The following is a 13,821-nucleotide window of genomic DNA, read 5'->3' on the forward strand; positions in this document are numbered from 1 at the left end:
TAAGACGGCGATGGAATAGCAGATAGTTCCCCGTGGTGAGAAGGGCAGCAGGCAAGGCATTCCGTGCTCTGGCGGCGGCCACTGAGAAAGCCTGGCCGCCAACACGGGAAAGTCTGATGCGTGGCACTGCCACTATGCAGGCTGACTGAGAGCGCAGGCAGCGAGATGGCATGTACCGTAAGAATTTCTTTTGAAGATATTCTGCCCTGTGCCAGAAAAGGCATGATGGACAAGACGGAGTGACTTAAATACGACCTGCTGCTCCACTGGAAGCCAGTGGAGTTGTCTGAGTAAGGGGGGGGTCATGTGTGCCTTATCTGAGGGGCGCAGCACAGCCCTAGCGGCTGCATTCTGCAGAAGTTGAAGACGTTTTATAAGAAACTGCGGCTGAGCTAGGTATAGTGAGTTGCAGTAGTCTACTGCATTCAGCACAAGAGCAGCTACAGCACATGCCTGAAATTGTTCCTGGATGTAGGAGAGCACCTTGCGTAGGATGCGAAGTTTGAAGTGAAAACCATTACAGAAAGCAGCAACCTGCTCATTCATCGACAGGGAAGAAGTAATTTGCACCCTCGGGTTCTGGACTGAGGGAGACGGGAGAGGAGATTGGCCCAGGGAGGAGGGCCAGAAGTCATTCGTCCAGAACAGAAGGGGGGGGGGCAGTACCTCTGTTTTGCTTCCATTAAGCTTAAGCCAGTGTGCTGTCATCCACATCCCCAGATCTTCAAGACATTTACTGAGGCGGGCGGCTATGTCAGGGCGGGTAAGATCTAAACGCAGCAAAATCTGAGTATCATCTGCATAAGAATAATAGCGAAAGCCATGAGAGCAAATGAGGGACAGGAGAGGGCGAATGTAGACATTGAAAAGTTTCGGAGAGAGAGCGGATCCCTGAGGGACACCACAGTCCAGCCCCATCGGTTTGGACAGAAAGGGAGGGTAGAGAGTCAGATTGAGAGTGATCAGATAGAAATGACATGAACCATCTCAGTACCTGTCCGGATAGACCGGCCGAAGATAGACGGGTGATCAGGGTGGAATGGTCCACCGTGTCAAACGCGGCGGACAGGTCAAGGAGCAGCACTGCTCTGACTCCATCCTGATCCACCAGACGAGCCAGGTCATCCGTTACAGAATTGAGGACAGACTCAGTGCCTCTTCCTGGCTGGAAGCCGGATTGAAAATGGTGAAAGAACCCAGATGTCTCGAGGAAGGAGGAGAGGAGAGGGGATACCAAAGCTTCCAATAACTACATGAGGAACGGGAGAAGCGAGATGGGACGAAAGTTGGTAAGTATCGCAGGATCGGCTTCTTGAGAAGAGGGATCACCAAAGCATGTTTAAGGGTTGCAGGAATCGCTCATCCCGAAAAGAGGCGTTCACAGCGGAGGTAAGCATAGTGATCAAATCAGCCGAGATTTCCTTAAGAAGGGTCAAAGGAATGGGGTCATCCAGAGAGGCGGATTTGAGTCGCCAAATTGCAGCTAGCCCATCAGGCTCAGAAAAACTGGAAAATCAGACCAGTTTTTACTAGCAGGAACGGAATCTATGGGGTTCAGAGGTGCAGTAGGAGGGCAGGTACCGCCCCTGAATGTTCTTACGAATATCCTTAATCTTTGTAATCCTTGTCCCATAAAGGGGGAATGGGTCACCCAAGTGAGATACTGATTGCCCTTCCCCTAGGGAGTGTGCTGTGTGGTGGCCTACCTTCCTATTCCCAAAGGGGGTGACTTACCCCTTGAAAAGAGATGAATTCCCTGTAGTCGTCCCAGTAGTTAAGGTGACGTATTGGTGAAGAGAATAAACAGTACACAGGTATTGATCCCCACCCATTGCTACTTAAATATGGTGGTGTCGCAGGTGCTGTGTGATGAAATAAGCATCTTTCTCACAAAATCATATTTCAGAGAATACAAGGGATTACTGTTGCTGATTATTGGAGTTCCAAACCATGAGTATCACTATAGGTAGAAGTATTAGCAAGTCAACTTCTAATGACGGGTAGAGTTTCTTACTATCAGCTTTCATTCCCCTTTGAATGTTACTGACTTACTTCATGGCAGTGTCAAGGCTGGTTAGTCAAAGACCGATCAGTCTTTGTCTTCATATGCCCCTGTATTTTCTCTTATTTGTGCGCCCTCTTCTTAAGAAACCCACAGCCGACCCCTCCTGCCCGGCTAACTATATCCCAATCTCCATCACTCCTTTCCTGGGCAAACTCCTGGAAAAACTGTCCATCTCCCAGCCTAATCATCACACAGAATTCGTTGGTTGTCTCCATGACCATCAGTCTGGCTTCAGAGCTGCCAGAAGCATGGAAACTGCTTTCCTGAACATCCGTGAAGACCTGCTCTCCAAACTCGATTCCAGCACCCTAGGTGTCCTCATCTTACTTGATATCTCTTCTGCCTCTGACACAGTCAACCATGCCATCCTGCTGAACTGTCTCTGTGATAACCTGAGTATCACCGACCGGGCCCCGGTTTGGCTGACCTCTTTCCTCTCAGATCGAACCTCCCAGTTCCAACATAAGTCCTTCCTCTGCTCTTCTCTATCTCTATCTGTGGTGTTCCCCAGGGGTCCAACCTCTCTCCCTGGCTCTTCAACCAATACCTTGCACTTCTTGCCCGCTGCATTGTCGCTCTCTTCCCCAACTTTCAGTGCTATGCAGATGACTCATTTTCAGGCTCCCTTCTGCCACTTCTTCTCCTTCTCTCATCTGACTGTCTGTCTGCTATCCAGGAGTGGTGTGCCTTAATGATCTCTGCCTTAATGCAAGTAACAGAGAGATTCATCTCATCTGCACACCTGCTCCCTCCTTTCCTGTCACTCTCCGGCCGACCTCTCTTGGCCCTCTTCCTGCTGCCACCCATGAGGCTAAAAACCTTGGCGTCCTCTTCGACTTCACACTCTCCTTCTCTCCTCACTTCTCTGATGTCTCTAACAAGTCACACTCCCAGCTGCACCTCCTCAGAGGTATTCTTCCTTTCCTCTCCTTCCCCCAGAAGCTCACTGTACCCGTAGCTCTGGTTCTCTCTAGGCTGGACTACTGCAACAGCCTCTTTCTAAATCTGCCTGCTTCTACTCTCCGCCCTCTGCAACTCATCCAGAACAGGACTGCGAGACATGTCCTTGGCCTCACGCCTAGGGATCGTATCTCTCCAGGACTGACATCTCTGCACTGGCTTCAGGTGGCTGCGAGGATTAAGTTCAAAACCCTTTGCATTGTCCACAAGGCCTTCTGGGACCTGAGGTCTCAATACCTTCAACTCTCTCTTTCTAAATATCTTCCTCCTCGAGCTCTTCGCTCATGCGCCTCCAACTCCCTCAGGGTCAGCCACTTCTCCAAGCAACAAGTTGGTGGTAGATCTCTTTCCTCGGATGGGGCCTCTCTCTGGAATAGCCTCCCTGAAACTTGAGGAGAAACATCTCTGGTTCCAGAAACACCTCAAAAACGTCCTCTTTGCTTCTGTCTTCTCTCCTCCTCTCCCCTGCTGAACTCCTGGCTGAAACTGAAACTGCACTGATCACCTGGCTACCCTCTGATCTCAGGCACAGGTCCCCTCCCCCACCAGTTGCACCCCTGCGCTGCCTCCCTGGCATCCCCCGCACTTGGGGGACTTTTTTCTGTATCCCTACAGCCCCCTACTAGCACTTGACACCTGATGTCTGCATCTGCACTTATCCTTGCACTTGCCACCAGCTGGCCACACTTTTACTTATTGCTTTTATTTATTCTATTTATTTGTACTGTCGTTCCCTTGTACTGCACTGCCCCTCTCCCTTGCCCTGCACTTTTCCCCTTCCCCCTTCCCCTGCACTTGCGCGATCTCAATGTCACCTGGCCTAGTAAGATCGCTGTCTCTGTCTTCCCTCTGTTCCTCCTCCCTTGCCTTGTCGCACCTTGAAACACTTTTGTATAGGCGCATTATAAATGCCATATCATATCATTTGGAGGGGTCCATACCAGAAAATATTAGGGATTGCTGTTTATTGAATTAATGCCTTTTGGTCCGTTTAGATATGCACACATTGTTAATTATTAGTGATCTGAAATATATAATCCAAATATTTAGTACAAGTTGTAGTAAAGTAGCATCATCTTGACCTGGACTATACTGCCTCCCTCACTGCTATTTGTTTTGTATGTCGTTCAGATTGACCCATGGCACTATACCACAATGACTGCAGTTCGAGATGACCTACTTATTACTACCTTAATCCTTTTATGTGTCCTCTACATTTGATATGGTGGTTCAGCCCATCCTGTTGTGTAGTGGTTATTGGTCCCTGGATGGGCTTCCGGTTCAGATGGCAGCAGTTGTTTTGGGCTTTTCCGAATACCTATAGCCATAATGTAAATCTGGACGCTTCCCATTCGATAGACTCCCATTTGACGTCTGCATTGCCATGCTGCTCTTCTGGAGTCCTCATTGAAATCCACTTGCTACACCATTCCTTTGTTTATTATCATTGCAGTATTGGACACTGCATGAATTGAAATGCCAATGATGCCCAGGCCTGTCTCTGTGTGTTATTCTTTTTTAATAGCTTTTCGCATCTTGTTGACTGTCTTGTCAGCATTGAAGCATGGGTTGGCTACACAACTATAGCCAGCAATTTTACCTTGGTTACTGACAATGGTTTCTGACTATTTGTTGAATGCATTGGGTGTTCATCTGTAAACAGCATTTTGGGAAACAAACATCTTCACAGCAGCTGACGACGGGAAAATATTCAGCAACATAAAATTATAATCACTTGAGAAAATTGAGAGCAGAAAAAAGGAATCACTGAAGTTTGAGTAATCTTCGTTAGGCTCTGTTGTGTCAAACCGTTTCCAGTGCAATTGATGAAAGCCCGGCCTAGTGTAACTGCATTGTTGCTTCTGTTTTTAATGTGGTAATTGCTCGGCTAGAAGGTATGTCGTCTAGGTGTAATGAGCTGGATTTAGTCATTCACTTGCACGCTTCTTTTAGTGAAACGCCATTTGACGTCCCCATTAATTACGGGAGGCAAAACACAGTCCCCATTAAGCATTAAAGCAGAGCGCTAGAAAACATCTTCCTATGGCCTTTATCGTAGTTGGCAAAGCTATCTCTGGAGATTTCTAGAAATGTATAAGTGGTGATCACTGTAGAGTATCGAGCAGGGTAATGGTAATTCACAGAGAACTAGTGGTGTATTAGCCACAGACTGTGTTTGGTAATTGAGTCTAAGGGTGCCGAACTAGGCTAGCTCTGGGAGCCCAAGATACAGGAGCTCTTTCTTACGACATGCACAGAGGAACCTCTTTTCCTACATACAGGTCCCTGACAGTGGATGAATCTGAGGCAATAATCAATGTAAAGGACTTTATTTTGTGTTTATATCATTGTTTAAAGCACAGACATTACTTGAGAGGAGCAGGGACTGTACTGGGTGTGGGCAGCCAGCGTTGGTTGGAATTCTGATTAGCACATTTGCAGACCATAAACCTGTCGCATGTTTGTAGTTCTAGTCATACTCCAGCTCTGTTCGATTTGTTGATTAAATTCCTAACTTAACTATCTCTGCTGCCTTTTGTTTACATTCAGGAGGGAGAGCATTGAAGGTGACTTGCGTTTCTGCTGCAGTATCTGATGAGTCGGTTGCGGGGGACAGTGGCGTGTATGAGGCATCCATTCAAAGGTACGTTTGTAGAAAGTAGAGCTCATTTTAGTGGAACTGTATCCCACCACACACTGCCTAGACCACCCGTATGCCAAACAATGCACAAAGAATGTCAAAAATAGCTTCCCAACATCGGTGTGGGTTAACCTATATGGCGATATCTAGAGACTGTTTAATTTGTATCACTGTTGTCGGGGAATTTAATAACCAGTAAGTTTATAGAAGTGAAATTGAAACAGTGAACACATAGGGGCTCATTGTCAAATGAGCATAGTCGGAAATGAGCAGGTAAATCTACTTTTACGCTTCTATTTTCTGCTTCAGCTTCTTTCTGTGCCTTTCCAAGGTGTAGCAGCGCAGCAAAGCGGAGTTCCTATATCTGCTTTGCTTTCCTCCTTGTTCTTTGGAGAGCCGTCCGTTTTAAACCTGCATGAGATTTTCTTGCAAGCATAACACCAAAGGATAGTAATTTTCTGAAAGGACCTACCAGAGGACATCATTTTCATAAAGGTATCATAAATATGTATTTAAATTGATACAAATCATAAGATTCAAAAATAATCATCAATTCATTAATTAATCTAGAAAAAATCATTTTAGTACAGGTAAAAGTACAACTATAACCAAACGAAAATTGAAGAAGACAAGGAAAAGACAGATGACCACGCATTCTCGCCAATCGAACACTCAATCTATCCTAATGCACTCATCCATATATAATTCGACACTCGACGTATCATCCTAAGCAAATTCAAAAATATATCCGTCCTGTTTGAGTCTTGGAAATGTCACAATTTTGGACAACAACTTAAATTCACTCCAAGACTAAACAAAAAGCAAAAAAAGAAAGACATATTAATTGTGGGTCATTGCTTTTTTGAGATGAAATATTTAGTAGATATATTTATTAATTTGCATATGATACGTTGAGTGTCAAATTGTAAAGGGATGAGTGCATTAGGATAGAATGAGTGTTGGATTTGTGAGAATGAGTTGTCATCTGTCTTTTCCTTGTCTTCTTCAATTTTTGTTTGGTTATAGTTGTGCTTTTACCTGTACTAAAATGAATGTTTCTAGATGAATTGATGATTATTTTTGAATGTTATGATTTTGTATCAATTTAAATAAATATTTTTGGTACCTTTACAAAATGATGTCCTCTGCTATGTCCTTTCAGAAAATTACTACTTGTTGATTCTCCACTCCATAGAGTAGAGATCTCCTGCTTTTTCAGTAAAAACAATAAAACCAAAGGATTCCTAGGGAATATGCCTTTGTTTAGCACCTGCTAAAGACCAGGTGGATTCAATTGGAATATTTTACAAAACACTGCCTGCAAGTCCTAATTTGCAGACAGTCATTTATCTCCGAGTAAAAGTGAATAGTAAAGTTGATGTTTCCTTTGTTAATACTTCATAATTACACTTTGCTGTGAGAGTGTTGAAAATTGCATGCAACGGACCAGGAACACCTAAGTGCAAGTGTCGTCCCCTGCATGCAATTAGAAATTTTTATTAGCATTTTATTTCCAAAATGACTCCTGTAGTGTATGAAATGCAGTAAAATGTAACATTATCTTCAACCATTTGAACTCATCATGCTGGCCTATTGTTTAATTGAGGTTTTTACCCTGTTTTAAAGTTAAATCCCATTAGTTAAATATAGTGTAATTGTCATTCCTGTGGCTAGAAGACCTTCAGAATCCACCTTACACAGTGTTTGTTTTTCTGAAAGTTTTTCCTCCATATTGGCTTTACTGAACAGTGGGTTTTCAGGCAGTGTTAACTGTAATATTAGATGCAAGTCTGATGACTATGTATTTATCATGCATGTCTAATTTTATTGACTAATCTGCTGCTTTGGGTCAGTGTAAACGCCAGACCAGTACAATTTGCTGAAAACCTTGTATGGAGTTTTTGTTCAGCCCTGGTGGCCGGCCGTTAGGCTGGAGTGTGCCAGTTCCCTGGACACCTTCCAGTGGTGTCTGGAGTGACCAGTTTTTCTCCTTGTTACAGTAGTCCTTTTTCATAAAAAAAAAAACGTCCACTCGCCTCAAGGCCCTTCCTTTCAGAGACGGCTCTTTTGAAGGCTTGCACCAGTTTCTGGTAATTTCTTTATGCAAATGCCAGGTCAGTTAAAATAGTGTTATCTTCCTCATCAGTCAGAGAATCTAGGGCCAAATTCTTATCGGGTTCTCCAAAGTCTCTGGGTGTGTTGGAAAGATTCTCAACTTTGTGTAAAGCCGGAGCCAGGGCTTTCTCTAGAATTCCCTGTGCAATGGGTTCCTCTTTTTTCGCAGTATAGCTCTGTGTTGCTGCATTGTGTAACTCCACTTGTATTTTCCCCGGGGTACGCTGGGTCTATGACACCGGCTGTGACATGTACAGTGTTTCCAGACAAGTCCAATTTCAAAGCCAGACCCAAATAACTGCCTTTGGTAAGGGAAATGCTAAGACCCGTAGGAATCGGTTTTCTTTCTTGAGTGGTTATCTCGACTTCCTTTAGGGTAAAGAAGTCAAAACGGATGGATTGAGTGCTAGCCTATCCTGGTAGTCTAGCTGTTGGAATAAGATGTCTCAATGTGTCCCAGCTTTGTATCTGGTTGTTCGCATCTCACTTCTGACACCACTTGTGGTAAGTCAGAATCCAGAGATGGCCACTGTCTTTCTTTATTGTATAGTACCTCAAAACCCTAATCTATCCCTAATCTACTGAGTCCTACTGTAAAGAATAGAACTCTAAAAGGGTGCTCATCGGGATGTCCTACAAATAAAGTCCATCATCCAGAAATATATTCTACCACTTTAAACAAAACAAAAAAATATTCTAACAAAAACAATATTTCTTCCACCAAACATTTGAATGGTGACAGGCTTCTGAACTCTGTGAAGTCTCCTGATCACAGGCAGAAAGGGGCTCCATGCCCTTTGGCAGAGTTCCAGTCAATACAAAAGTCTCTTCTTGTTCTCCCCCTCTTCCAGTTGTATTATAGTATTTGTTTAGTCTCTTGCTCGTCAATATGGACTCGTTACTCAGCAATCTTGTTCGGGTCTCTCCAATGATCGTTAACTTTCCTGGTGATTTGCGTTTCACAACCCACCTTGGACTCTGTTTCTCATACCCCCTCTTGGGGCCTGGTTGATCTCGCCCCACCTTGGGGTTTGGTTTTGTGCATCTGCCTTGGGATATGGTCACTCTCACCCCACCCTCGGGTATGTTTCTGGACAACCCACCATGGTATTAGCCTTAACCTCCCATATTTCCCGATGCCTCTGCATTCCTTGAACTACGTTGCAGTTCTTCTCTGGCAGATAAAAAGCTTTGGGGTAGTGTGGCATGCTGGAGAAAGGAGCCGGACATAGGGGTGGCATGATATGAATGCTTATTTATTAATCAATAAGAAAAAGGCCTAACTCTCCCTATTCTAAAGGGTATTCCCTACCTAAGGAAAACTTTGAAGCTCGTTGTTAGGGTGTTTGTCCAAATTAAAACATCCAGTCCTCTGTCCAAAACTACCTAACTCTAAATCTACCAGTCATGCCGCAGCGCTGGAGCATTTGGAGGCGATGGCGGCTGGGATAGTTGTTCTGCTTGTAAGCGTTAGCAGCGGTCTAGTCTTCAATCCAGCATTGCCACCCACTGTTTTTCACGGCTCTGGACCGGCAGCGCCTCGCGTCGCAACCCTTCCTTTCTCTGGGTAAGACGCTAGTTTCTGCTTTCCTCTTGCTTCCTCCCGCCTTTGCTTGCCTCTTCTTCTGCTCCCTTGCTTACTGCTTGTTCACTACTGGAACCCTCTGCTACTCGCTACCTGCATATTATTCACCCTTGAATCCTCCTCAGTGATCCTTCGTACATCCTCTTTAAAGCCGCCCTGTCTACTCACCTTGACATCGACCGGCATCTCAGACAGGACGCTTCTTTGCCTGCAGGGTTTTTTCAGCCTGAAGGCTTTTTCCCAGTTTGGGTCGTTCCGTGGGGTGTCCCCATCCTCGATTTGTTTACTGAATCAAACGCCATGGCCTCCAACGGGGATAGACCTTATCTCCACTCCAGCAAGCACTGTAAAGGAGAAAAAGAAGACGACGACGAAAGATGCCTCACCCGACTCAGCAGGTGAGGATATTAAGTAGTCCAAGGACAAACTTGAGACTTCCACTATATACACAAACAACATAAAGAACACCAGGAGAATGACTCCCTTCTCCTGGTTTGCTGGTATCTACCTTGGTAATTATGTTTGAAAAGTCTTAACAATTAGTTAATGTTCCACAAAGATATAGAATGCCAGGAGGATGACTCCCCGCTCCGGGTGCAATGGTTAAATGTCTTAATAATATATTTGGCAAATGTTGCCCTAGTTTCTGAATCAACTTCATCCTATTCTGACTTCTGAGTTAAAAAACTGTGTGATATAACCAGGAGAATACCTCCCGTCTCTTGGTTCACTTGGATGTTTGGTAACCGTTATTATTAAGCAGCCTAGAGCTCTTCTCCAGGCTTCTCTCAGGTTTAGTTTAAATGTTCCACATCCTTCTAGTTTCTATGGTTTAATGACACTTTGACAAACTTTGTAAATTGTACTTGGACGCGGCAGATCACCTTCCAGGTTTATTTTATTTTGGTTGACTTTCCCACAGTCAAGGAGACAAGAGAGATTACTCCAGAGGCTTTGGTCATCTTTACAACATTCACTGAGATGAGGGAGAGTACTTGTGAGGCTTTGTTTATCTTTATAATCATTACGAGGGAGATCCCACCTAAAACCTTGATCAGCTTTGCAAGATTTACAGGGACGAGGGAGATCACTCACGATACACTTCTCACTGACGATGTCACTCTTGGCACTTCTCCACCAACCACTGTGACGAGGGAGATTACTCTCAATGTTTTGATTAGCTCTTCAAGAGTTACTGAGATGAAGGGGATCACTCCCAAAGCATTTGTTACTCTCCAACAAACCCTGACCAGATCTACCGTGGGTTCCATTACCTCTTTCTTCCTGAGACTGCATTGCTGGTTCTTCCTGGGATGTTGGGGCCACTTTTCTGCATTTGTCGCTGCTGTTTCATCTCTACTGTCCACCCCGCTTTGGTTCTCCAGGGCCTCCAGTTCACTGGTATCGCTGTTAAGAGACCTTCCGGTCCACCTTGCTGAGTTCACGCCACCGTTAACCAGATTCAGACTCTGATGTAACGCCTATACCTTCACCCTGATGTGTATTGTGTACTATTTTTATATTGGCTTCTTTTTCACCCAATGCTTTGTTATCTCCGAATGATGTAGAATTCTGTACTACGTTTTGTTACATATATATACCGTGATGTTGTAGTCCTGCTCTCTTAATAAAAACATGTTAAAAAAAAAAAAAAAGAAAAAACAGATTATCACTTCTGTATTGGTTGGGTCCCCTTCTTGCTCCCAAGGCTTCCTCTGACTTTCCCTCAACGTCCTCTCAACTGAGGACTTGCTTCATCATCTGGCATCTTAGTTGCTGGGTATGAACTTCCCGGAATCCCTAAGATCTGTACTCTGAGGCTTTTCGTACAGATCTTAGGGATTTCGGGGACTCAAAGGTAAGAGGGTTAGGGAGTTGAACCATGGAATGGGAGTCACCATCCCTATAAAGAGGTTGCTCCCTGTGAGGTCCTCCCACATTTTACCACCCCTACGGGGAATATCTGGTAGCAGCCTCATCTCCTTAGCCTCAAGGGGAAGGGCTCCACAATGGGGAGAAATAATGTGATCCCTTGATTCGTTAGAGGTGCCATTGCTGGATCCTGCTGGATCCTGTGTGTCTTTGGTCTTCCATGCAGTTGTGAAAGCTAGTACCATCTCCATCTTATGGGCTCCTCGCATATCGGTGGCCCTCGGTCCACTGTCGCTCTTTCAGCGCAAGACCCACCCTGCTCTTTTCGTATTGTTTCCAGTTTCTTGTCTGATGGGCATCTCGACGTGACTGTAAGAAGATTCAATTCAACACTACAGCTAAGTCAATGCCTAGTCTGGGATAATGAATGGAAACCCTTATTGATATATCTTTATGTCCAGTTCATGAGTTCTGGATGACTACCCCTATATAACACCCCTCTCTTGGAATCCCCCTGACCCCACTGAGCCAAGAAGTAGTTCTGTTCTGCAAGTTTAAAAGGTTTATTTGAGAAATAAGACATAATATAGATACCACGCTTTTATAATAAATTAATAATCGATATCGGCCTTATAAATAAAATGTATATCAACAATGGGTAATCTGACACTAGCACACTTCTTTATAATCAATGAGGAGTTAGTATAGGATGGATCAAGTAGCAAAAATACTTTTATGATTTCAAGGGAAAAGCAATGAGGAATAAAATGCAGTACAGAAATACTTGAGATGATTTTAGCATAAGATAATATAATCACTTTTTCTCTGGCAATTCACCCCCCTCCCCTATGCAATGTAAGACATGGAAAGAGGAGCACACAGTTCTCAGGAATGCAATCAAATACAATACGAAATTCAGTTCCTCCCCAGCAAGCTCAGAGAAAACCGGTATGAGTTTTAAAACACAGGCCCAAGTGCTTTGAATGTGGTGGCAATGAAGTGAGAAATATGCTGAAAATGCTTTTAATTCCCTTTAGGAGGTTCAGGGTGAGTGAGAGATACTTGGCATGAGTTGAGGCTCACTTTAGCAATGATTCAGAGATGGTGATTAAGAGGCAAACGAATTTTTAGCAAGGAAAGAAATGACTGCTGATGGTTACACGTGGCTGGATTTTTAACCAAATCGCAAATCGCGGTAAAATTCGCGAGTGCGTGAATCGTGATTACGGCAAAAGTATAAAGAGTAGCAAGTCGGTTCTAGGTTCGTTGGAAAGCTGAGATTCTAAGTTCCTAGCCCAAACGGTTCCAGAGATAGGGACGATTAAATAAAGGTAGATTTTCGGATTTAAAGTAAACTCAAAATGACAGGTGACAGTTGGGAAGCTTTACAAATGACAGATGACACGATTTCTAGGAGGCTGTTCTACTTAGGTTAAAATAGTTTGGATTAGATTATTTTAACTAAGAGATTGGTTCTGCTAGGTACTCACAATATAAATGTGAAATAGGCCTCGCCACGGATCTGGTCAGGTATTGGACTGGACTCCGGTTCTGGTCTCGGTACTTCACAGTGATCTGGGTCAGCTCTCTGGTTCTGCTCACAGCAGTCTGGGTCACTCTGGATCTCTGGTCTGGTCTGTCCGGATACAGCGGTCTCTGCACGGCTCCTGGATCTCTGCACTGGTCCTGGCAAAAGTTCTTGGCAAGGGATTCAAGCAGCTCGCCCGGCTGTGAGTAGCTTGCAATGATTTGAGGCCTGCTGCAGAGAACTCAGCTTGTGGTTTTAGGCCTCTGATTTAGGTTCTAAAGTATAAGTTCTAGGTTCTGGAGTATGTAGCTGGAGTCAGTCTGGAACTGGTATCTTCTGGATGTTGTGTGGTCCGGCAAAACGCTCCGCAGCAACTGGATTTGAATGTCTCTACCTGTCCCAGCAGTCTCTTTTTATGTGTTTTGAAAATGGGTGTGTGCCTGGGCCTAGCTAAGCCTGCCCCTCTCTACTTGTCATTGGCCTGATTCTCCCCTCTCCCATGATTGGGGGAATGAAATGTGAGTCAGAGTGATGCTGTAGGTTTTATGGGTCAGAGGAACCTCCCCTGGTCAGTTTGCCCACAAATCTATATTTGATTCAAATACATCCTTCCCAGATGTACAATTTGTTGAAATTACATGTGCACATTATATATTCCTTATGGTCCATGCTTGTCCGCCTCTGATCTTCCTGGGGGCTTGCATTCAAAAATGACAACATTTTGCGCTTTTTAACTGGTTTTGCAATATCGGACATTTACCCAAATTTACACACATGTGCGCAAGGAGTATGGACATTAATTGATGAAGTGTCAGATTTTTAACATGCAGACATTTGGAGTGAGACCCTATTTTCCGCTAGCAACCCCCCAGAATACACCACAGGGTCCTAACGCATCTCAAAATGTTCACAGAAAAATCACAAAAATAATGATATTACTTATATAATTCTGACAAGTCCGCACTATGAGTTATCTATCTTTTTAAAATTATGCCCTGGTCAAAAAGGGGTGTGGCTTCCCACATCACAGGGTGAAATAACTGGTTTATCCACTT

General features: G+C 44.3%; 1 protein-coding gene across 1 annotated transcript in view; it reads left to right on the plus strand.

Moving 5' to 3' along the window:
• The window catches only part of WWC1 (WW and C2 domain containing 1), a 535,977-nt gene that overhangs the window by 416,257 nt on the left and 105,899 nt on the right, over positions 1 to 13,821 (plus strand). The window contains exon 12 of the mRNA XM_069654296.1: positions 5,576 to 5,669. Within this exon, the coding sequence (XP_069510397.1) occupies positions 5,576 to 5,669 (94 nt within the window). The remainder of the gene's footprint in view (positions 1 to 5,575; positions 5,670 to 13,821) is intronic.

Source organism: Ambystoma mexicanum, chromosome 3q (genome assembly GCF_040938575.1).
Source record: "Ambystoma mexicanum isolate Mex_15411 chromosome 3q, UKY_AmexF1_1, whole genome shotgun sequence".
Lineage (NCBI taxonomy): Eukaryota > Metazoa > Chordata > Amphibia > Caudata > Ambystomatidae > Ambystoma > Ambystoma mexicanum.